General features: G+C 40.5%; 1 protein-coding gene across 2 annotated transcripts in view; it reads left to right on the top strand.

Moving 5' to 3' along the window:
* The first annotated feature begins 11,280 nt into the window (after positions 1 to 11,280).
* The window catches only part of cdh10a (cadherin 10, type 2a (T2-cadherin)), a 28,272-nt gene continuing 14,704 nt past the window's right edge, over positions 11,281 to 24,848 (top strand). The window contains exons 1-3 of one of the 2 annotated variants that reach the window (XM_034109168.2): positions 11,281 to 11,553; positions 16,367 to 16,711; positions 23,274 to 23,568. In XM_034109168.2, coding sequence (XP_033965059.1) covers positions 16,502 to 16,711; positions 23,274 to 23,568 — 505 coding nt within the window. In that variant the 5' untranslated portion in view covers positions 11,281 to 11,553; positions 16,367 to 16,501. Of the gene's footprint in view, positions 11,554 to 16,366; positions 16,712 to 21,052; positions 21,125 to 23,273; positions 23,569 to 24,848 lie in introns of those variants that run through there. The other variant, XM_034109169.1, reaches the window with a different exon arrangement.

Genomic DNA, 24,848 nt, shown 5'->3' with positions numbered 1-24,848 from the left:
AGCTGCTTACCTATTGCAGATGCAGTCTTCCCAGCCTGGTGCAGGTCTACAATTGTGTTTCTTGTGTCCTTTGACAGCTCTTTGGTCTTGGCCATAGTGGAGTTTGGAGTGTGACTGTTTGAGGTTGTGGACAGGTGTCTTTTATACTGATAACGAGTTCAAACAGGTGCCATTAATACAGTTAACGAGTGGAGGACAGAGGAGGCTCTTAAAGAAGAAGTTACAGGTCTGTGAGAGCCAGAAATCGTGTTTGTTTGTACTGTAGGTGACCAAATACTTATTTTACCGAGGAATTTACCAATTAATTCATTAACAATCCTACAATGTGATTTCCTGGATTATTTCCCCCCTTTCCGTCTCTCATAGTTGAAGTGTGCCTAGGATGAAAATCACAGGCCTCTCATCTTTTTAAGTTAACACTTGTTAACTCTTGGCTCATTTTCACATTGAACTGTTGTAAAAACCACTCAGAATAGTCTTGTTGAATACAGTGTGCTACAGAGTTCACCTACTGTATAGTAGACATAACTTGCACACAGTCAGTTTGGACGTATATAAAAGGCAGCACATGTTGTTACTAGAGGATGTTTGTGCAGCCAAACATTGTGTTCAACTTCTAAGAGGTCTGTTGCTAGGCTTCCTTTTGCATCCTTCTCTTCAGTTGCATTGTTTGTAGATGTAGCACTTACATGTAACCAAGTCATATTGCTGCATACATGTGGAAAGATGCTGTTGTACCTCAGCCACATCCCAAAGAGAAGTTGTTGGAAAGAAAGGAAGCATTAAACAGTGTTGTTAGTGCGAATACAGCTTCCTGGTTTGATTTCCTTAAATATAGCTGTAATGAGAGAAAGATGGCAGTTTTACAAATGTGTTATCTACCGAACAATTTAATTATTCACAATACAACTTGACGGTCAAAAATAAGTTTAAGCTTCTGGTATATTTGAGAAACCTTGGTTAGTGTAAGAAAAAGTACATTTCCAACTGAATATGCAAATGCATGCTTATGACATTGGTTAAATGTCTTGTATATTCTTACATATAAATGTAACACACCAGAATGTCTTTCATAAACTCCCATCAATGCTCCACACTGTATTCATTCATTCAACAGCTATTGTGGGGGTAATAGAAGTCTCTGGCAAGGTTGCCAAGGAAGAAAAATGCATAGTGTTGGTATAGGGCGGACTGAAGGGCATCATCAGTGAAACGCCTTGAGCTATTACTGTTGTTCCCGTAGGTAATGTTAAGTTATACTGCTTTACACTTTGGTTAAATGTGTGTTTCCTTCAGGGTAAATGCTTTTGTGAATCTGTAGAAAGTGTTTATTTTGTAAGTAATTACTTGTAAATTAAAACTGACGGATGAGAGTAAGGCGAAATACAAAAATGACAATTTGCACAATCCAAATAGGTTTTCCACACATGCATGTCATGAGTTGTTAAGACAAAAAACAAATCTACATGTCAACATGTCAGGAGCATATGTCTCTCTACAGCCAGGTGATACAATGTATGCTAAAGCTTCTTCTAATGCTATGCATGTCTTTGTTTTCCTCAAAATACCTCTGGAATAATAATAATACATTTTATTTATATAGCGCTTTTCACAACTCAAAGACGCTTTGTATCTTTGAATAGGCCTCAGCATCCATAATCATTGCATTCATGTACTGTAACCTCTCCAAAGTGTGCCATGGCAACACTGTTTCCATGTTATCCTTAAGGGAAAATACCGAGCATAACATAATAAAAACAGGTTGGGTTCTGAAGTGTAATTCAAATGTATAGTAACTGCTTCAGCAATTCATATCAAAGCCTGCTGTTCGTCAATCCGCACATTAGCCGGGAGAATTACAGAATTAATGAGAAAACGAATTACCTGGATGGAGAGAATGTCTGCTGAAAGTCACTCTCAAAGTCTTTTTTTTGTTTTTGTCGCTTAAAGGACTTGTGGGTAAACCAAAGGAAACAGCTACATGGAAGATGTCAACCACAGAGTGATGCACACCGACTTCTGTAGAACAAAGATGCATTTGCTGAATACAAAATAAAAATGAATGTCTTTATTTATAATAGCCTCCCACTGAATGTGCTGCATGCATACAGTTCTGTTTTCTACACAAAAGTTATGTAACGCCAAATCCAGCAGATGAATAGCAACAAATAAATTGTGATGTGGGTCACCAAATTCAAAAGAGGAAAGAAAGGGGAGAACTCCATGTCTTTTACATATTATGTATTCATACATGGACGAGCTAGGGCACGAGTCAGGCATCCACACAATGGTAGCCATAAGCATGGTACAAATCTCCTTCCTGACTCATTTTAGTCTGATAAGGATATTTGCATTACTATTCAAGCTCAGAGCAATGGAGGCAAAGGTCTTTTGTGGATAAAGATGAACTAAACTGAACTCTGAGAGCCTGTTGAACTTGATACAACAGCTCTGTTTATCCATACTGTACATATGCTGACATTTGTACTTTGACAGTGGCCTGGAGAAGAACTATACATATCCTGAAATATATGTAGTAGACACACACAATGTTATCCGAGAGTCTCTGAGTCTATAATGACAACATTCCGCTTAGGTTGTATCCCGACAACATCAGCGCATTTGGACATCGTTTATTCAATGCACAGTTTAAATTGTATTTAATTGTATCTAAAGAGAACAAAATAATCATTATCAATTATTCAAACAAGTATTTAGAAATGTTTGTTGTTACAATATAAATGTCCATATTCAGGGAAAGATGATTGCATAAATCATGTTTAATAAACTAAGGATGCAATATGGTTAGGGAAAGGCATCATAACAATGAGTTGAACTTGAATAGAGATTCAATCCATGGTTAATTATAAACATGAAAAGGTCCCATGTCATGGCCATTTCTACTGATCATAATTCCATTGTTGAGGTCTACGAGAATAGATTTCAATTGTGCAATTTTCCAAACTCACATTAGTTTCTCATACAGCATATCTGTATAGCATGTGTATTCACCAGGTATTCACTCTCTGTCCTAAACAGCTGGTTGGAGCTCCTGCCCTCTCTGTGAGCCCAGTATGCTCTGATTGGTCAGGCTGCTGTGAGGAGCGGACAGGTTTCCGTGTCGGCGATACAGCGAGACACAGCTAAACTCATCCTGAGCACACACAAACACTCACAGCCGAAGTAAAAACAATAAGTGTGGCTTGATATTGAGTAAGACAAAGGTTTATAACGCTGTGAAAATGGGTCTGCGGAGAGCATGTATCCGCCATCCCAACTCGTCTATTACCAGCGTTCAGGGAGCTCTATGCAAGTCAATGGGACTCCCTGTTAGTTAGCCAAGGGATCCTGGTGTGTGAGGTGCTCCGCGGATTGCTCCATTTGGGCCAGTCCACACAAGGGGACGGGTAATAACCGGAGAAGCATGACATGGGCCCTTTAATTGATATGTGTTGGCTGTGTCTGTATAGTGCCATACAATTAATAGCATAAAGGGTTATGTGTAGTATGAAGCACTTCAATGGCAACAAAAGCCTTCAGTGAAGCGGAATGCAATGCCAAAGTGAAGTATGTTATATACTTTTTTCTAATGGGATGTGTCCTTTTGAGCAGATCCATCCTTCCACTTTGCAGCCATTACCTAGCACTGCAGTGTACCTTCTCCCTAGCTACACCCTGCAGCTCTGCTTGGAGATCCTGGTGTATTCCCAGTTTATATCGGATATAATTCAATCCATCCAGTGAGCTTTGGCTTCTCCCAGCCTCTCTTCCCATTTGGACACTCGTGATCCCTTAGAGTAAAGTATGGATGCCTCGGAACCTTTAAATCGGTTTCCTTCAAAGCTGAAGGGAAGTAGTTCTACCCTGAGCCCCTAATGGATCCTGTTTAAAGAGGACGACAAAAAAATTGTGATAATGTGTACTACTACTTTGGATTATTGAGGCGTTTATCTTAATATATCGCAGTCAACTTTACTATGTTCTGCGCTGTTATTGTTTTAACACATAATAATGGGTCAACAACATTGGATTTTATTGTTGTAGTGAGTCAGAGGTATTTTAATGCGGATGCATTGTCCAAAGAAAAACCTAGGTAGGCAGATTTCAGTAGCACCAGACAAACGAACAAAAGGTTAGTGAATCATGATTATTAAAGTTGAGACAATTACCCGTGTAGTGTTAATGGAGCCTGTGTCTATTGAGGCTCGATTTCCAAGACTCACCGGTGCACAGCTCACAGTTAGAAGTGGAGTCAAGAGGCTTTGTGATGTCCCGACGACACAGCAGAAAACAATGAGAAGGATTATATTACTCATGGGTGATTTAAAGGCTAATATGAGTCAGGACCAATCAAACCCTTACGTGCATGTCCCTTTAAACCCAGGGCTTAAACAATCTGAGTCCATTTTTGTTGAGAGAATGGTCTAGGGCAGGGGTCTGCAACCTTTTTGACCAAAAGAGCCATTTTGCTCCTTTTTCCAAAAAATGTTTTTGTCTGGAGCTGCACAACATATTGCATAGTTTTTTATTGTTATATCAGACAAAAACTACAGTTTTTTTGCATTTATTATGCTATTTATTACATGATATAAAACTGTTAACCGCTAATAAGAAACAAATAACTCTTATAAGGAGAATTAAAAATAATACACAGGCCTACTTTAAAATAAATTAAACACAGCACTTGGGGAGTCCTCGGCACATTTGAAGGGAAAACAAATATTATTAAAATGGGCCCACTTTGAAATAAATAAAACATATAGCTGCACCCTAAAAAGAGTTAAAGGTAGGGTAGGTAAGAATGGAGAAACCAGCTCGAGTGTGGTAGAATTTGAAAATACACAACCGGAAAAAACATGCCTCTTCCTTCAGACTTCCTCACAGAGCCAGACCAATGAGGGGCACGAGATAAGTGTGTGCACAGATGGAAGGCTGACAGGCAGGTAGGCCATCCAGTTACTTTAGCCGGGCCGGCTCAGGTGATTGGTCGTGCTTTTTACAGCGCTACGGCTTCCAGAGGTTAATTTTGGTATGTATTTATTGTCAAAGCATTTAATATATTCATTGCTATCGGGACGTTAAGAGCATTCCATGGAATATAACAAAAAGTGTTTTCTGAAATAAATGACATACCCCATTGAATTATGACTGAAGATCGTCAGCTGGCTTCCTCTCCCTTGTTGTTCCTCTGCAAAAGGCTGCACCACCGTTGACAACTTCTCTCTACATATCAAACATACCGGTAAACCAGCATCGTTTGCTGTGAAAGCAGATAACTCTGTCCACGCAGAATTAAATCCTGTGTTCCTCCGGTACTTTTCTTTGATTTATACATAGTTCGCTCATCGAGCCGGGGGTCAGGTTATTCGCCTCCAAGAAAAGGCGCTCGCGCGGGACCGTAGCAGGATATGACGCATATTTTAGTTGACCTAATTAAAACCGTTTTGTTTTTTATTTATGTGTCTCAGTATCACCTCAAAATACAAGATACGAAACATTTTCAACCATGCAACAAAATATAAATAGTCCTACAAATACTTTTATTTTATTTCCTTCTTATTTGTGTCTAAGCTCAAGAGAGCCAGAGCAGAGGGCTTAAAGGGCCGCATGCGGCCCGTGGGCCGCGGGTTGCCAACCCCTGGTCTAGAGGAAATTCACGACAAAGATGTGATGATGAAAACATGGAGGGACATCACAAGAACGTATACAGAGCATATAATCCTCTTTTTTTGTGCACATCAACACAGAACAATTTACTTAGAAAACAGGTAACACAGCCCAAAAGGAACTGTAGGTGGACAAAAGAACAGATTGACTGGAGGAAGTCCGGAGACATTCATCATCATTCCCTCAGATCTATACTGGAAACAACCACCTCCATATTTCACACCATGCATGACGCACAGGAGCAAACTGCAAAACTATAATTATTCCCACACAAACATTGTAGACTTTGCATAATCATTTTTTTCTGCACCTATAAATATCTTAGCAAATGTGAGACACTAATGACTGTACACGAATGGCGGGTGAGTTGTATGGAATAGTTACATAGATACATAGATACATCCCATGACAGAACCAAGGATATAACAGAGACCATGACCTCACCTCCACCTGCACGTGACCAGGCAGAGGACACAAGGGCACATCCTGTTAAGCCTTGAAAAACTGCAAGATCAAAATAAACTGCAAACATATATGAAGCTCCCAAACAAGTGCATGTCAAAAAAAGAGAGGGACTTTAACACTAAATTAATTCCATCTCAATCTGTTTGAGATTCAAATGAGAAATGAAAGTGTTCATTGTTATGTATTACATGTTCATTAGTTGCAGCAACAAACTAATTACAAGGATGCCTGGCAACATTTTCTAAATAAATTAGGTTTTACGTATAATTTATTTGTATTTATATGATATAAGTGTGGGACATTAAACATGTTGCACATGGGTCATTGCCAACATTTAATTGTTTCTTCATTATTTTATGTTGGCTTAATCCATTTATCGATCATACTTTTCAGAAACCAACATAGAGACACACATTTCATCTGGCTTAGAAATGCATTTAAATTTGAACATATTACACTAATAGCATACAGTAATTGTATTTTCTGTAAAAAATGAATTATTTCCCGAGTTGAATGCTGCTCTAGAAATGTTGGTAAATGCCCATGAGGGGGAAGTGGACTGTGGATGTTATGACAGTGGCAATTGTGTCAATAAAAGTAGATGTATTGCCTGCTGAGCTCCTCCATAAGTATAAGTGTGCACAGACTGGGTAAAGTGTCATCACTTCTGCTGGGACAGGAGCATCCTCAGGGCTTTGCTTGTGAAACCATCATCCAGCACGTCTTCCTACACACCACCTCGCTCCACACAGATGCCACTGCGCCTTAGTGTGGTGTGTCATTGGTGATGGGACTTTCCTCCAATAGCAACACATGTGCTGATTGAAATCAATTGCTGGGAGTAATAAGATTATATATTTGAACAAGCACAAACACACTCTTTTTGTGAAGGCGTGGTTTATACAAAAATATGTATGTGTGGACATTACTGTAATAGTATAATGTACATATTCAATGTTCCTTTTTTATTGGTAGTTCACTGAGAAATAATGAATACAAAATAATGACATCAACTATACGGTTCAAAATGAATCTGTGCAAGTGACTTTCCATTATTACAATGGAAGCCCAGACACCTAAATAAATGGCTAATGCTATAAAAAGAAAGAGAAAATATTGCAGTGTCTGTGAACTCAGCAAAGAACACTCATAACGATAGAGGATTTGCAATTTATGGAATTGGCCCATATTCAACTTTTTTATTACAGTCATAGCCCAGGTGAATAATAACAATCAGGGGGAAAAAGCAATGGCGACTTCGGAATAACCTTTGGATTGAAATACATAAAAAAGGGAAAGCATTTGCCAAGATGATCACAGCTTCAGTTCCTGTAATAGCTAACATGTCCATTAACAGACGTGTATACTGTCAAAGTGTCCTTGAGTGGCGACCCAGACCTTAGCATGTACCTTCGCCCAGTGTCAGTTGCCGCAGTAAATCTGTGGAATGTATGCAAATTAAACTGAGTCGATATTGAGAACACTCAACCCTTCAATTATGCAACCTATGTGAGAGTAATTATGGAGTATATCGTAAGTATGGAGTATCTTTAGTCTTACTGGTCAATGCTGTATACCTTTGATGGTATAACTATAGTGTGGTTTGGCTAATTATAATTCCAGCTCTAGATGAGATATGCTTGATTACTGAGGCAAACATGAAATGTGAACGGTGTTTCTTTTTTTGTTTGTATCTTACAGTCTCCTTGCTTTGAATCACAGTTTTTCATCTGGTCTTGAAAAACTGCAATTTATCTTACAGTCTCCTTGCTTTGAATCACAGTTTTTCATCTGGTCTTGAAAAACTGCTGACCAAACAACTTTGATGAGGAACCGCTACTCGTTGAGTGCGACATCAAATAAAGGTACAGCTTAATAAGGTATGGTGTTTACAATCTTCACAGTTTGTAATCAGAGAGAATGTGGCTCAGATTTGCAATAGAATAACCCTACACTGTACCGTTGCCAAACTTCTGAAGATGATGGAGCGCAATCAAAAACTCAGCGATATTATTAATTCACAGTTGTGTTTGCTACTGAAGTTATTTTGGTATTTCTCTTGCAGTCAATAAATGGGAGACATGTACACACCCACAGCACTAAACAACAATCCTAAGCAAAATATGTATTTTCTAGATGTTAAACCTGTACTTCAGAAAGCACTTTGTATTTGCCCACTCAGTTCCGGCCTTGAATACCACTGGTATGCGCTGACAGTCAATCTTGTATTTCATCTATTTCAACAATAAACAGTTTTTACGGCAAACAATGCTTTCAGAGATGAATCAAGACCACAATGAACAGCTGCACACTTGGCAGATAAGTAGTCCTGTTAAAGAATTGTGACTCAAACTACAAATGTATTTTCTTCTTTTTTTTTGCAACAGAAATGATCACCCTATAAAAGATTGGCATCAAATCATCATGTGATATGTCCCCATTTAATAGAAAGCAGCTTGCCTCAGTCAGGCAAGAGGCAGGTGCATGCTGTAAAGCCACCTGAGTGGAACACATGGATTGGATCATTCCCAACGGATGCCACAGAACCTGCTTGAGCAAGAACACGTTTTTCATTACGTTGTATGCTTTTAATTCAATGCCATTGAATGTATTGGTTACACACTGTTTGAATGTTATTTGCAAATATGTTTCCTAAGAATGTGGCTACAGCGGAAAAAAGAAACAAAAGATTTGGGAGGGCAAAAAAGAGAACTCCAATTATGCTGACACATCACATATGTGAAGGAGAACTTTAAATAATTAATCAAATTGATCAAAAACAGCTAGAAACAAAACTAGTTGTCCAGAACGAACTTTAGAAACACCATGAATTATGTATACGGCCAAAATCAAAGTTTTACCCGGGAGTATCTTAGTTTAAAATGAGAAGAAAATCAATATGATTTGTGAGGAATATGCATGCCTGAGGAAAGGTCAGGGATAATGTAAAAAGTGTATTTTTGTAAAAGGGGTGAATATATGGAACTTGAAAAGGAGCGCACACAGTAAATGTTAAAAGTCCTTCAGCGTTGCCTCTTTGCTAGTTTTAAGGGATCTTCATGTGACCACTAGAAGCAGCAACAGGAGACAGGATTCGGGTTTTCCCTGCTCAGCTAATGTGGTCGTGTCATTGCCAACCGAGAGCTATATCTCAATAACCTATCGGCAGCTGCAGTTGCTATGCTAGCAGCAAACAGTGGGTAGACTTCCGCACTTGAGTGTTCCGTTGGGAAGACGAGGGAAATCAGAGCACTAATCAGCGGCAGCTAGCACTGTGGAGGTGAATGCAAGTGCAGGAAGAAAGTGATGCTGATGGGAGCTGACACGGACAATTGGGAGAGGATCAGGAGACACCCTTACTTAAGGAAGCTGTATCCTCAGCCTGGAAAACTTTGATTTAATGTAATGGAGACCTCATCAGGAGGGTACCGAAAGAAAAAGAAAACATGGGAATCAGGAAATTGTTTCCCTGGGAGGCCTGTGCAATTAGGAAGAGAAGATTGGAATGTGTCTGTGTGTCGAGAGGAGAAGGACATGTTTGCACTGAAAACATGTTTCTCCAGTATATTTTCAGAAACAGTTGGGTACACTGCTTGTTCTTGTTCTCTGATGTGTGCTCAGAGTTGTTTGGGCTGCGTAACAACAGCTTTATTAACGTCCCCGGGGTGGGGATAGCAGGTAAATTAATACTAATTCTATGCAGAGATACAAATTAGCCTGCTTTTTTTCCCAGTGGCTTGTTAGTGAGAAACACCACACACACACACACACACACACGCACACGCACACGCACACGCACACGCACACACACACGCACACGCGCACGCACGCACGCACACACACAACATGGGTATAAGTACACATGACAAACCTCCCCTCCCCCAGTCATACATAGAACCACAGTACCCGGGCCAACATGCACACACATGAACAAATACAAACACACACTTCTTCTTAATCTCGAGGCAGCACACACACTGCAGAGTGTGAGGAGCTGGCTCAGAATCAGAGGGAGGCTACCTCACCGCTTGTTTCAGATGTTAATTAGTTTGGCCTGTTTGCATTTTTATTAATCTGGTGCAGAGAGTTTGAGCTGATAATCTATGCACGCTGATATCGGGAGATAGCACTTGAGCTTGGATGAGCTTCCAAGTCAAAGTGCTGCTTTTCTTAAATTATTCATCCACAGTTCGGCTCCGAGTGGCGTCCCTTGCATTTCAAATCCCCGTCAACTGACCGTTTATCTGCTCCAGGTACATGTTAGGGACCAATATCAGCTTCTAATAAGGTGTCGCTCCCCGTCTCACCCCTCAGCATCAAGCAGCATGATGTATGGTCCCCACTCCATTCCTTTCAGTTGAATTAAACTGCTATATCACTCTCAATAGGCACATACTATACGGAGATGTATTGATATGCATCCAACATGGATCATGTAATGAGACGGGATGACAGAGTGCCTGGGATGCATGTGCACCTGCCACACACTGCCGGCCAAGGCAGCGGGACGAAAGAGGAAGATGAAGACGAACGGAGCACCCCCCCTTTACAAGTTATGGCCTTTTTCTCCTTCGCTCCGCTGTCATTGAAAGAAGATTAGACGGGGCAGATTGCTTTAGACATCAAACATCATGCGGTCGATCCGTCATTGCAGTGGATTTTTAGCGCAGCCTCTTATTTAGAGAGCTTTCTGGATGCATGCACAGTTTGAAAAAAGGAAAACCTTGTGTGCGTTGCAGCGTCTTCAGCCTCTAACCTCCCGGTTTCTCCATTCCACAGTCAACTGATGCTCACTGGGATGTAAGGGCACTATTTTGTCCCTTAACCCCCCCCTCTCCTCCTCCCCCTCCTCCTTTTTCTCCCTGCCTTTCTGCCCGTTTTCTCTCTCCCCTTTTCTTTATCGCTAACTTGTGAATGGCAGCCAATCAGAGGCAGAGTCGCCTCAGCTTCAGCCTCGGTGACATCCACCGCCAGAAGTGATGCACTGCGAGAGAAAGAGAGAGGAGGAGATAGAAAGAGGGAGAGGAGGGGAGGGGATGAGGGGGAGGGAGGGACATAGAAAGAGAGACATAGAGAAAGGAGAGAGAGAGAGGAGATGATAGAAAGAAAGTGGAGAGGAGGAAAGGGAGAGAAGCCAGAGAGCGGGGAGGAGAAATGGAGCGAGGGAGGGCAGAGAGAAAGAGACGAGTATAGAGTGAGGGAGGCGCGCAGGCAGTAGACTCTCTCTCTCTCTGTTGCACACACACACACACACACACTCCCATACACATTCACACCAGCTGTGCTGTTGTCAGTCTTGGAATGTAAGCAGTGCCGTGAGGAGTCATATTCTCCAGCGCTAAGCACTGCTAAGGAGTAGGAACACAGTGCCGATCCCTCAGCGACACAGATGGATGCTAAGCTGTGACAATCAAGGAAAAGGTAACGGCTTCTTTTTTGTGCTGATTAATGTTTAGGGGTGTGTTTGTATGTTGCCTGCCTCCAGACTCCAAGGGATGAGGTGCTTCTTTGTGTTGCACTGTGGCAAAGCTACACTTACGCAGCGGTGTGGAGGTCTCGTGGAAAAGAAGAGTTGCAACTTCAAAGAGGTTTATAAACGCTCCGTCGGCTGAACTGGGGACCGACTAGACTCTCTGTTCAAAACTCTAATCTTGAATGTCTTCATCATTTGTGTATGTGCAGTGTGCTGGAATATGGAGGAACAAAGTGTACGTGGAAGTAGGCTCAAAATAGTTTAGACACATTTCAACTTTGAGATTAATGAGGATGCCTGACAATCCTAGAAATTACCCCCATTGTATTATTCTTTAAAAAATAGTAAGCCTGTGACACCTGTCAGACAGTATATAACACAACATATGTCACTTTATTGTGGGAATTATATAATGTGTACATGTGTGCTTTTCTAAATATAAGCTTAACTTTGTAACTAAAACCAAAAGCGCTTCATCCAACTCAGTGCTTGTCTAACTCGATAACGTGCAGCGACGGAGAGCCATGGTCATGTGTACATGAGATGAATGATTGTGACTATGTCAAATATTGTCTGCAAGTGTGCGTACACCTGCTTAAGTGTCGGTGTGTGTGTTTCTGCTGGGATGCAGTGAGGGCGAATCAGACGCGTGATGTGCTCCTGGCAGATTTGATGGAGAGGCACTGTACCATTCCTATCTCTAAAAACGCATGGAAGTGTCCGTCATGGTGTTCGGAGCCGCCAACAGTGTTGCCGAGTATGTACATGCTCATATCCTCCACAGCACAGACGTAATCCACCCTTACTCTCCTTCTCTCGTGTGTAGTCCCGGGGTGTGTTGCCTCACACCCTCAGACAGCTTTACAGGCACCAAAGGGATGTATCGGGGTGTTGGAATGTGCACCGGGCCACCCATGTAACGCCATTACTGTTTAGTGCAAATTAGCCACTAACACGCTCCCTGAATTATTGTCAGATAAGGAGTGACCTTTCAGTGTTAAAAAGAAAAGAGGTGGACATGTATTTCCCCCCACGGCATCTCATGAGCATTCACAATGCTGCTTCTAAAGGATGAAAATACAAGCTGTGTTAGTGAGGAATCGAGCGGACGTGAACAGAGAGGAGGAAATATGCATTCTCTCAAAACAATGGACTGGAGATTCTAGCCAGTTTTTATTATTCCAGCATCATTATATTCTTTTGATGTTGTTGAAGTGTGTAATTTATTGTGATGCGGCTATGCTACCCTGAAAATAATGTCCTTTTCATAGTTGTTTGAAGTTATATATTATTACCTTGTTAAAACGCCTTCAAAAGCAATCATGAAATAGGCTTTTTTTCTTCTCCATAATGAAGTATCTTCACCGTCAACACGCCCTTTTCAAGAGAAAAGGCCCTCGCTGATTTTCAAAGAAGCTTTCAACGAGGAAGTGTGCACTGTATCACAAAAATTGCTCAGAGGATTTCAAAACACGAGTGAAGCTTGCTGTGGTGTTCCAGAGACTGCAGCAGCCTTGTGAAGGTCTAGGGCTCCACCAAGTGGAGGTTTGCACAGGTGCTGCGTCTCATGATAGATGCACACGATGTCCGTGCTGCTCTGACAAACCAGCAAGCAATCACTGGAGCTACTCAAACTGCCAATCACAAAATGCTTTTTTTTGTGCACCCACCTCACATGTACCGTTAGTGTTGGTCAGTGCAGACATGCTGTATTTACCAGCCGTACATCCTGTTGTCGGATAAAGGTACGAGTGCTCAACACTTATCATGGCGGCAGTTTTGTGACCTTGCAACCCTGCTTTGCCCTCTCTCCATTTTATGTTTCCTTTTCCCAATGAATGTACCTGCGTCTGTTTGTATTGTCATGGTCACTTGTTGAATTATTCAGCTAAACTAACCCTACACAGTTTTTCAATGCCAGCCATTTTAAATATGCGTGTAGTCAGGTTTTGGATGATAGGCGGTTAAATATGTCGTCCCGCCCTTATTCAGTCTGTATTTGTGTATACAGGTGTGTTTTATGTGTGTCTCTTGGTTTGCTCGGTTCAAGAGGTGTTCGCTCCTACACTAATGTGCACACACCATAACAATGGAATGCGTATTTAATTATGTTCATGCAATTTAATGTCAGTGAACTAAATGTACAGTATTCAGTACATTCTGGTTGAAAGTGCAGTTTACCGTTAAAACACATAAACAGTGCGATATATTACTCCCTGTGGTAAAGGTTGCAGCAACGCAGAAAACAGATGGTCACTTTAGGTGTTTATATTATCCCATGTATAGAGGATTATCCACTTAGTATGCATGCGAGACCTCTAGCAAAGGTGTGCAGCACATAATTATTGTCCTCCTAAAGTCAGGAAAGCCATAAAAATGCTTAGTTGCAGTGCTCAGTTTAAAGTGTGTGGGGAAGCTTGGATGTTCCGTTTTGGGATGCATTTAAATTATTACAGAGTAATGTCTTTGCTTTTCTAGGAAGAATATCCTGATGAACAACTAGTTTATATCTGATCAAAGATATTCTTATTCAGCAAAAAAAAGAATGTATAATTTTGGAGATTACAGAAATGGAGCACAGCGGAGCTCTCGCCAGAAAGTGCCTCGGCCAAGATTAAGAATAACAACCCTAGAAACACTTTTAAAAGCATATTTAACCATTTTGTCACTTTACATCTCTGTTTTTTAATACCGAGCCATATAAGCTGTCTGCGACTTAATGTAATCATAAATAACTTTCTTTTAATAAACCCCAAATTGTTAATAGGCTGACTGAGTGGAGATAACTCAGCTTGAGTCTATAGGATCTGGCACGTATTCAGCATGCTCACTCATCCTTTAATGGGGTGTTTGGAATAATTCTGAAAAGACACACTAGCTCTAATGCTTAATAGGCACACCACATCAAAGATTAATATCCAGAATGCTATTAAAACTCAAGGACAGGCTGGAAAGATAATTAGAAAATGCAATCACAAGCATCAGAGTAGATTAATTGCAAGGCGGCGTTTCCTGATTTCGGAAAATGCACATGTCACACTCGAGCCACGTCATGGGCATGCACAGGAAAATATCATAAAAATGTAGCAGGGATCAGCAATTTGTAACGCCGTATATTTTGTTTTTGTATCCCTTTCCCTGCTGAAGTAGTACGTTGACAATATTGTAATTTACGCTGTGGTGCCAGAGAAGGACACCCTGTTGTAATACGTCATCTTGATTATACATGACTGAACGGTAACTGCTTTATTTGGAACCTCGAGAAGCTACATGTTCAAAAGTCCTAATGGCAATCAATTTCAAACTTTAACCAACTCAGTGGAAAAGTATTCTGAACACTTGAATATGATTGCTGATTAAACAGATTCAAGTGACTAAGAAGGAGCAGATGAAACATGTGTTACGTTGAGATCTCATTAGCTCATGTGATATTCTATTCAAATAAGTACATTAATTTATATGCCGTACTTCACTTTCATCAATTGAACCATAACACTAATTTGTTCATGGACAGAAGCAGGCGCTTTATCGAAGTGAATAGTTCCACTGACAATGCGGTCCTTATTGAAGAGCTCTGAACAAAAAGCAGAGGGATTGCTTAACGAGCATGTGCCTTTACCCAGCATTCCCCGGGGTACACAGTGAGCTCTGTCAGGATAACTCTGGTACTCGTAGCCTTAATACGGGAATCCTACTAAATGGGCTCTTTTAGAAAGAGAGGCAAGATGTATGAGGATTAGCTTCCAAAAGGCCATCTATTATGCATGCACACCCAAATTACCTATCAGGATGAGTCCTTGTGGAGACACCGTCTGAGTGAAGTATCAGGAGAAAGCTACGCATAACACACACTGCCTTCACATTCAAAGAGATGCACGGGGCTGTTTTGGTTATGTGTTTCTTTGGAGACATCATTTCATATTTGGGGAATACAAATGTATGGAATAATCCACAGATTGCTACTATGTGCACAAACAAAATGGGAGTTACCAACAAATATATTAAGATTACATTTTTGTATTGATAAATTGTGCAGCCCTAGGAAGGCTATGAAAGGGATATATCTTTTGAAGGACAATGCCTCTGATCACTGCAGCGTTATAACTGAATGAGCGAGAAGCGGATAATAAAAATAAAAAGTGAGTTTGAGTCGGGTGTTTTCAAGTGATACCTATTGCTCATGTCAGGAGCAACGGGCTTCTCGAGATGCCTGTGTTCTGCTATTCAAATATACCCACACACTGTGAAGCATTGTTTGCCAAACATCAGCAATGCAACTTATAATTAGTGAAGTGCTGCTCAGTCTTTTACTGCTCAAACACAAGGACACAGAGTGACGCCGGGGAGATGAAGCCGCAGTGAGTTAACTTAATTGGACAAAGGCACTGTGGTGATTGCAGCTTGTTGATGATACATTATTTACAATGCAGTCATTATTTCTTATTTGTTTCACTCAATGATTCCTGCAGGAATAGGTTTGAATTGGTATTGAACATGTAGTTTCCCTTTGAGTTGATACAAATCCAATCACTGAATCAACACTTTTAGGATATCCTTCAATCACACGCCACCTATTTGCTGATTAAATAATTAGCTGCCCTGCAAGCACAGATTGAAAGACGACAATGGCATACTGTGTAAATACGTGTTGACCTTGAGTATGCAGTCAGTTCTCTTCTTCTACACTGCTGGGATTACAGCCCGATGGAAAGTAGATACATCCATGTGGTGAATGTTCTTTTTGTGTTTCTCTTTTCACAGGGATATAAAGGACATCAAATTGAGGAATACAATGTCTGTTCTGTTGACACTGCCTTCCAGTGTGCATCCTATCCGAAGCTCATTACAATACTAACAACGAAGTCCTCAAGAACATTCCCCAGCTGATTGGATACCATGATAACCAATCAGGTTCTGCTCCTTCTGATGCTCTCTATCCTGTGGCCCAGTACGGCCCTGCCTTTCACACCTGGGAATATTGGGAATCTGTTTGGGATGCCAGACAGTGATGGGAGAGTTCTCCAGCGGTCCAAGCGTGGATGGATGTGGAATCAATTCTTCCTGCTCGAGGAATACGCAGGAAATGACCATCAATATGTCGGCAAGGTAAGGTGTCACACGCATTGTCTGCAGACTAATTATGGAAGGTTTAGCTTGTTGAGGTAATGTTTGATGTAATTGGCTGAAGACGGATGGGCCGCCTGAAATCTGGCTCGTACAGGCACAGCTAACTGGAGCTATCTGATGCACAGCAAGTGTGCATAGATTGCTCTAGTTTCCTTCTGTCTTCCACGGTGCTTCCAGTTTCAGCACGCTTGGTGAAAAACACACTATTCTATCTCACATAATATATCATTGATGTATTGTTGTGCAGATGCCATCAATTACAAAATTAGTACTTTTCATTGATACCCATAAACTACGAGGCAAGATGTTTTTAACACTAAATATGAAGTCAGTTTTATATTGCGATCGCTGCTTAAATCAGTCAATAGAAAGGGACAGGGTGCATGAGCCTGCTGAGCAACTTGCTGTTGGCAAGACTTGTTTCACACCAGGGCTTTATAAAATAGTATGAAGGATACATGGACATGGTTTCACTTAACAAAGATACAAAGAATGACAGAGGGTAGACCTTCTCGGAAAAGGTCATACCATTTTGACGACATAATTCAGATCCATTTATACATGTGTTATGTCTTAGCTGTTTGTACACCCTTTCACCAAGGTTCCTGAACATATCAACAGTGACCTTGACATCCTCGGCAACGTTATTCAAATAAACCTTTAACAAAAGAAAAAACTCAATCATTTAAATCTGGCATACCACATATCAGAACATGTATTCACAACTATAATGTACTTTTAAGGGCCACACATATTTGTAGGAGCTCTTCAAAAGTAGATATCTGATAATTAATTTCAAGTTGAGGCCTGGACAAGTTCAAGTTTAAACAGATATAAGACTAAAACCAGTCTTAGATGTATAAAAAGGAAAGTCTTACAAGACACTTTTGTCAAAGGAGTCCGGGACAATGCACCTCCCTCCCTCCCACCTAGATCAGAGAGGGTCTTGTCAGCTCACCCCTGCTAGCACTATGAAGACAGGTGTGATAGGGAACGCTGCATGTTATCAACTCGAGGGAGGGAAATGAGGTGGCTGTCGACAGCCAATTTTCTCAGAGGAAGCTGGCTTTCATCACACACCTCATTCTCCGGAGTAAACAAGTGTCTAGTGCAAGGTTGAGTAGGGGGATATGACAACTTATTTTGCCGAAACCATCGTGCTGATGTGGCGAAGAGAAAGGAACAGCAACACATAAATGGAATATGGAGAGAAGGAGGAGGAAGAAGAAAACAAATCAATCAAGGAGGCCAATGAAATGCACCTTGTTTTGTTATTTGATGAAGCAGCAAAGTGAAAGCTAACTGTAAATGGGGCCATCCCTTGATGTCAGTGACTGGTGTGATGTGGCTTTCTTCTAGACTCTTTGATGCTTTCTGGCGCCCAACTTCCCGTGGCATGACAGCGTTCACATTCACCAGTTTCCAGCCCTGCATGTGTCCAATATCATTCTCTATTAAACTGTCAGAAAAACATGCGGCTGTAATAAATGACTGCGGGGAGAATAATAGGCCAGACATAAAGTTCCATTCTATTTTACAGAGGGAGCTGTGTCGATCCGTATCACTAATTCAATCAGTTTAACTTCGGAGTTTTAGATAGAAAGACAGACTGTTGGCGACTGTGATAGAGAGAACAAAGTTAAATGGTAGATGCAGGGACAGATAGAGAACAAGCCACGGGTTTGAAAAATGGAACATGAGCAGAATTGCAAAAAGCGATTATTATATCAACAGATAGTTCAGTGGCGCCTGTTCTTTAACTTTAGTTATCTTTGCAGTCCATTTGCAAGCAGAAAAGACAAACAGTCCCTGGGTCCAGCTGTTTGAATGCCGTCGCTCTTTCTCATGTATGACAGTTAACTTCATATCTTAATGGTGTTGACTATTAAAAAGATGCAACATGAAACGGATACATGAACGTGGCCTCTAAGAAATGGTGAATGTCATTTGTTTTACTATTGTTTTAACGTTTCATTTAAGAAAATAAAATAAGTGACGATCAATAACGGACATTGTCGTTAGTGGTCGCCCTGCAAACAAGTTGTTACAGTGATGGATGGATGGAAAACAAATGGATCGTTACATATTTAAACTGCAACAAAAACACAACGTATTGATGATTGATGGATTGATTGATTATCACTTGAAATGGGTCCAATATCTCGACAACTGATTAATAATTTAGGTACATTTTCAACAAAAATAATAACATGCATTTGGTAATTGCTTAAAAATATATAAAGCTATTATGCTACTTTTTCTTCGTTTTTATTTTCTTATTATATTAGCATTGTATTGGGTTGAAAAAGAAGAAGCTTTTTGAAGCCATAACCTCAGGATGTGAAAAAAGAAATATGGGTCTTTTAAAAAAACCTATGTTGAAACTTAAATGATAAGGAAAAACAATCGATGGTTGCCGCTGTAATAGATACATCAATGGCTGGACGGAATAGTGGCTAGATAAATAATAGCAATGGCAAATAAACAAATGAGGAGAGACAGAGCGAGCGAATGATAAAGAGAGAGAGAGAACTAAGAGACCAAATGCAAAAAGCACTTTCATGCCCGGCACAAAGCCATCAAAGCCTTGATGGTCCTCCTCATAAAGATCATTTAATGGCCTTTGTGGTGCACTGTGGGAGACCTTGTTTATTTCACATTCAATCAAAGCTCTCCAATCAACCCACACGCACTCAGTAACTGTCACTTGAGGTTGAATTTCTGATTACGACAATCAGGAGTGATGTAAAGAACTGCCACGCGCTTGCATCGCTCACTTTTTCCACTGAAAAGGACGCCGTGTGCAACTCCGACTGCACGGTATAATGCAGCTCGTGCTGCTTGTCAAGGTGTTCAAAAGGCACGCTGCTTTGAAGCTTACACACTGAGCGGCGCTGACGGATACCTCGCAGAATGATATGAAAAATAACAGCATTAGCAAAAGGAAGGTATTGAGTACGGTCAACACAGGACATGAGCACGGTATATGTTGATGATTGTAAATATACTATGCAGGGGATGTAAAGCCCTGACGTCACATTGTAACTGACTTTCACGGGGCCAGTAATGAGTGTGAGCACTCAGTGTGTGCAGCTGTGATGCCCTACTTCTTAAGCAGGGCTGTGAAGTGTGAGCACTCGCAATGCTGAGCAATAGAAGCACGAACTTTGGATGCTGGAGCATGTGAGTGGCGTGTTTGAAGTGAACTAAATCCTATTAAAGTCACGCTGCATGCTATTGTCTTGCGCTGTTATATATTAGAATATTCAAGGTTGCTCACTTTCATGTGTTAATAAGTTGCCAATAAGTATCTTTTTAAGGCATTGTTTGGTACATTTCGGGGAGAATTTTGCAGAACTTGTATGAACTACAAAGCATACTAGAGATAATGTAAGCAGTACATTTAACCTGCTCGATATACATTATAGTACAGTGTTCCACAAGTAAAGGGTTTTGCCTATGTCTTAAGAGACGGAGGGAAAGAGGGAGGAAGAGTAATTATTCTGTATCCATTCTGCTATCTCCTCTTTGCAGCACCGAGTAATGCTAACCAGAGACCTGACAAGAATTGCCAATGATTTTGCTGCTTTGCTGACAATTCCTCAGTGTTTGTGCACGGCGATTTCCCTCATCAAGGGTCTCTTCTGTGCTTCTGCTGTAAGGCCTCGAAAAGGCTGTGTTTGTGCGGCAAGGCCTTGAAAGGAGAGCTACTAAATCTCTGCAAACATAGGGTGGTACTGCGAACATTTGATTTGGTTAAGGCTGTAAGTAAAAAAACACATTTTGTCAACGGTATCATTGTTGTAGTAGATTTACAATACATGTTCGAGGCCGAGTTTATCTCGCCTTAACATAAACAGCATGCCTCTGGTACTCAATACAAATGGATCCAGCCTGTTTTCTACACTTTAAGCCACAACACTGAATGGGTAAAATGATGAACTTTATATAGGACATACCTTCAGAAATCTAATCTTAAAACTCTCTTTCTAGTCAATATAGTTCAATGGGAGCATTATTTTAGATGGCATGGTATACCAAGATAGCAGTACAACAATGCTCACTTCTGCACAGCTCCTTCGCTGCACTACTACTCAGTAATGAATCTATCTGGCCGTGCAGAGATCTGTTTACCCATATGATTAGGAAGTGGACGGTATGTAGACATTCGATAATTAGATAAAGTTCACGAGGTAAAGTCTTGCGCGCCCACACGCATAGTGGAAATATGTAAAATGCATGGCACAGGGTTCTGCACAGACTGTGAGATTCCTATTATCCTGTAGACAGCTTGGCTGCATAGGGTGCAGGCTCCTTTGATGGCTCCTTGTTTGTTGTTTTTCGCTTCTCAGGCTCCTTTTTACAGGATTAACAACCGAGACTGGAAATATGGTAATAATCAGATGAAAACTACTGAAGAATATAATGAAAAGATTTGGAAAAATGCAAATCACTGTGGTCCGACTGGGTCTGACATTGTATTGGTTTAATTATCACACTCGAAGCTGAGAGGTGTGTTTGAATGGGAACAGTTGCGAGTATCAGTGATGAAATATGTCCGTTTGTTCAGCGCTGCTTACTGAGCATGTCCCTATGTGTACAACCAATATACAGTACCATTACATAGACAATGCATTTCAAAGTAGAGGAAATATGGCTATGGTTTATTTTCCCCAGGAGAGTGTGCACCTGCCACAGATATGAAACCCATTTCAATGCAAAAATGCATACACACACTCCTGCTCACCTAAATTAGCCTGTCATTCACAGGCAATAGCAGCAGCATCCTTCACCTCCGTAACACGACATCAATCCTCTGTTCCCTGATGTGCAGCTCAGGATCGAATGCATATATCTACAAACAATGAAAAGACTGTAATAAATGGGAAATGTAAATCAAGGGGTGATATTTCATTATAATAAACTTTAGATAGAGTTCATATGCAAAAATGAAATCAAACATGAGACCAGATACTGTGCACATAATTCATTTCACTTGACAGCATCTTGTATTCAAATGCGTCCTATTTTGTTCTGCCTGATAATAGCTGGCTATACATTTCTAATTTCCCATTCAAAGACGTACTGTTGACATCACTCTTCCCAAATGTCGGAAAAATAATTAGTTTCCTCACAGCATGCGGACATTAATATTAATTAGTTGCTGACGAAATCCCTAACTACTTATCATTTAAAAATGTGAACCCATGAGATGGTGATATACATATATCTGCTGACGGATCCAGTACAGTAATGCGCCTGAACCAAGCGTCGGTCACAGTGTGCCACCATTACTCCTCCATGACACGTGCAGCCACTTTAAGGTGATGGATAGGTCAGAGGTGACTACTTTTAGCAATTGTTGCTGTAGGTCAGGTTTTCATCATTTTTCAAAGGCCCAATTTGGAAGAACAATTCAAGACAAATTGGATCTGGACTTATGGAGTATGTCACAATTTGACACAGGGTTCCAAGGCTATGTTATGTTCCGAGACTAAAACACATGCGGTCTACGATGGTTTCCACCATGTGTCCAATGTTCACAAAGAGTGTCCCAACAATTTCATACATCTATAGTATGCTGTAGATCAGGGGTGTCAAACTCAATTTCATCACAGGCCACATTCACATTATGGTTGCACTTAAAGGGCCGGTTGTAACTTTAAGACTATATAAAAAGACATATATAGATATTTAATATATATAAAATAATGTATTATATTACATTATTGCCTCTGCATTGGATTATTATCGGATAGGGTAATAACTTCATAATTAACTACATGTGAAAGCAGAAGATAGGGCAAATACTTGGAAGTCCTTTCAGTGAGAATGTCACAAAATGGTTGAAAAAGAAAAGAACATTCTGGAGAAAAAGACATTTTGAGAAAGAAGGCATATTTGAGATGCATTGTGGGACATGTAGTTTATGGGCAACGTGCTTCTGTAAATCGGCATGTAAACGTATAATAAACATATTATATTCTTTACAAGCTCTTGTGGGGCCGCAGAAAATGAAGTCGCGGGCCGGATTTGGCCCCCGGGCCTTGAGTTTGAGACCCCTGCTGTAGATGCATGGGGTTAGGTAAAAACATACACATTTCCCAAATGACAAGATGAAGCCTTATCTCCAGTAGGTATAAATCAACTGTGTGAATACAGTAGGGTGTTAAAGTTCACAATTGAAGTTTTAAATTCAAACCAGGAGATAAATAATTATCCACAATGGCATAAAGCCATAATTGAAAAGCTATTTTTCGTCAGTAGTGCCTAAAATAAAAAGGACATAAATTGAGACACCAATGGCCAGACATTTAATTAGTGGATGTATGCATGTTCAAAATGTCAGGGATGTGTTATTATTAATGAGTGGTTTCAGGGCAATGATTATTTTCTTTTATTTAGGAGAATATAACTTTAAGTTATTGGTATTGGTTACACCACATGTCAGCAGTGTGTTTTCCTCTCAGTCTAAAGTGCATGTTAGAAAGCGATCCACCATTAAAGTTTGACTCATGTATACAATGTGTTTCATTTCCAGCTGCACTCCAACATGGACAGAGGTGCGGGCAATGTGAAGTACGTTCTGACGGGAGAAGGGGCGGGCAGCCTGTTCCTGATTGATGAGAAGTCTGGGGATATTCATGCCACAAAAAGGCTGGACAGGGAGGAGAAAGCCATGTACACACTCGTTGCAAAGGTCTTGGATCGAAACACCAACACGGAGCTGGAGCCCGACACTGAATTTAACATTAAAATTCACGACATCAACGACAACGAGCCAAAGTTTGCAAAGGAAATCTACTTTGCCAGTGTCCCCGAAATGTCAGAAGTTGGTGAGTTATGGTTGGTTTAATTTTAGAGGTAATTTATTTTTAGAGAGAAATTGCCAAAGATTTTTAGGGTGCAAAGTTTAGATGTGAGAATGTGCTCTTTATATCTGTTTTACATTAAAAGCTGTTAATTAGGCTGTTAATGAACCAAAAATCCACTCTAAGGACAGAGGGTGTCGTTTTTCTCGTACTGATATTCTAAACAATCTGTGCTGTTGTATTTTCTGTAAAGTGTCTCTACTGTAGGCTATTTTTATTATATGTACAGCACTTTGGCTCGACCAAAAATCGTTTATAAATGTGCTATATAAATAAAACTTGATTTGATTTGAAAAATACAATCGGAGGAAATCCCCTTAGAGCATGGTCAATATAAGGTACTGTAGGTGTTTTCCTTTAGTTTTTTTAATGTCTTGCCAATACACAATTGACAATAAATCAAGAAAATATTCCGCAGATTATTTCCGTCCATTAATAATATGTGTTTCAACCAATATAATCGAATGCTGCAATACACACTTCTCAGGCACGCTGTATCCAGTTGTTCAAAGTTGTTCCCGCTTTTTGGGGTTGTTGTTTGTTTGGTCAGGTTCATTGGGCATTCATATCAAGTAATGCCATTTGTCATTTTTAATAGGCAGCAGAAATATTGGAAGTTTAGATTGTCAAAGTCTTTCCAATTAAGGATTTGCTTCATTGCGCTTCACTTCATCCCATTCAAGTCATATAAATAAAGCAACTGGCACGGATATAAACAAAGCTTATGAAAATAATGCATGCAGCTCATAATCAATCCTTAATTATGCAGCCACAAATTAGTACACAGGAGCAATCAAGGGTAAATCAAAACCCAATTGTCTATATATGACAAACAACAATGACCTACTTGATATTCATAATGCGCTTCGCTTAGATTCCCCAGCTGCAGGGATACTTGCTAAAAGGTGGGTCAGGTTCACCACTATTTGTCTCCGGACTGATAAACTGCCTTATATGTTCAGACTGAACACACTGGTTAATCAAGTCAACCAGCCATGAAGAATCAGCGGCTCACTTTTACGCTATCCGTGCTGGGACTAAGTGGGACAGATGTTCAAGGGTTCATTAGTATGCACGGAGACCCAAACAGGACACGGCAGAGGTCCCCTGAATGCCGAGGACAGTATTTGCAATGTGGCGTTATTGAAACGCTCGGTGGATTATGCAGGACTTTATATGGAAGGGCCTCAATGACAGGATATTTGAGAGGAACCAAGTTATTTTAAAAGCTTAAATACGGTTAT

The sequence above is a fragment of the Pseudochaenichthys georgianus genome, chromosome 20, assembly GCF_902827115.2.
Source record: "Pseudochaenichthys georgianus chromosome 20, fPseGeo1.2, whole genome shotgun sequence".
Lineage (NCBI taxonomy): Eukaryota > Metazoa > Chordata > Actinopteri > Perciformes > Channichthyidae > Pseudochaenichthys > Pseudochaenichthys georgianus.
Note: the sequence above shows the minus strand (reverse complement) of the source record. Positions and strands in the feature narration are given on the sequence as shown.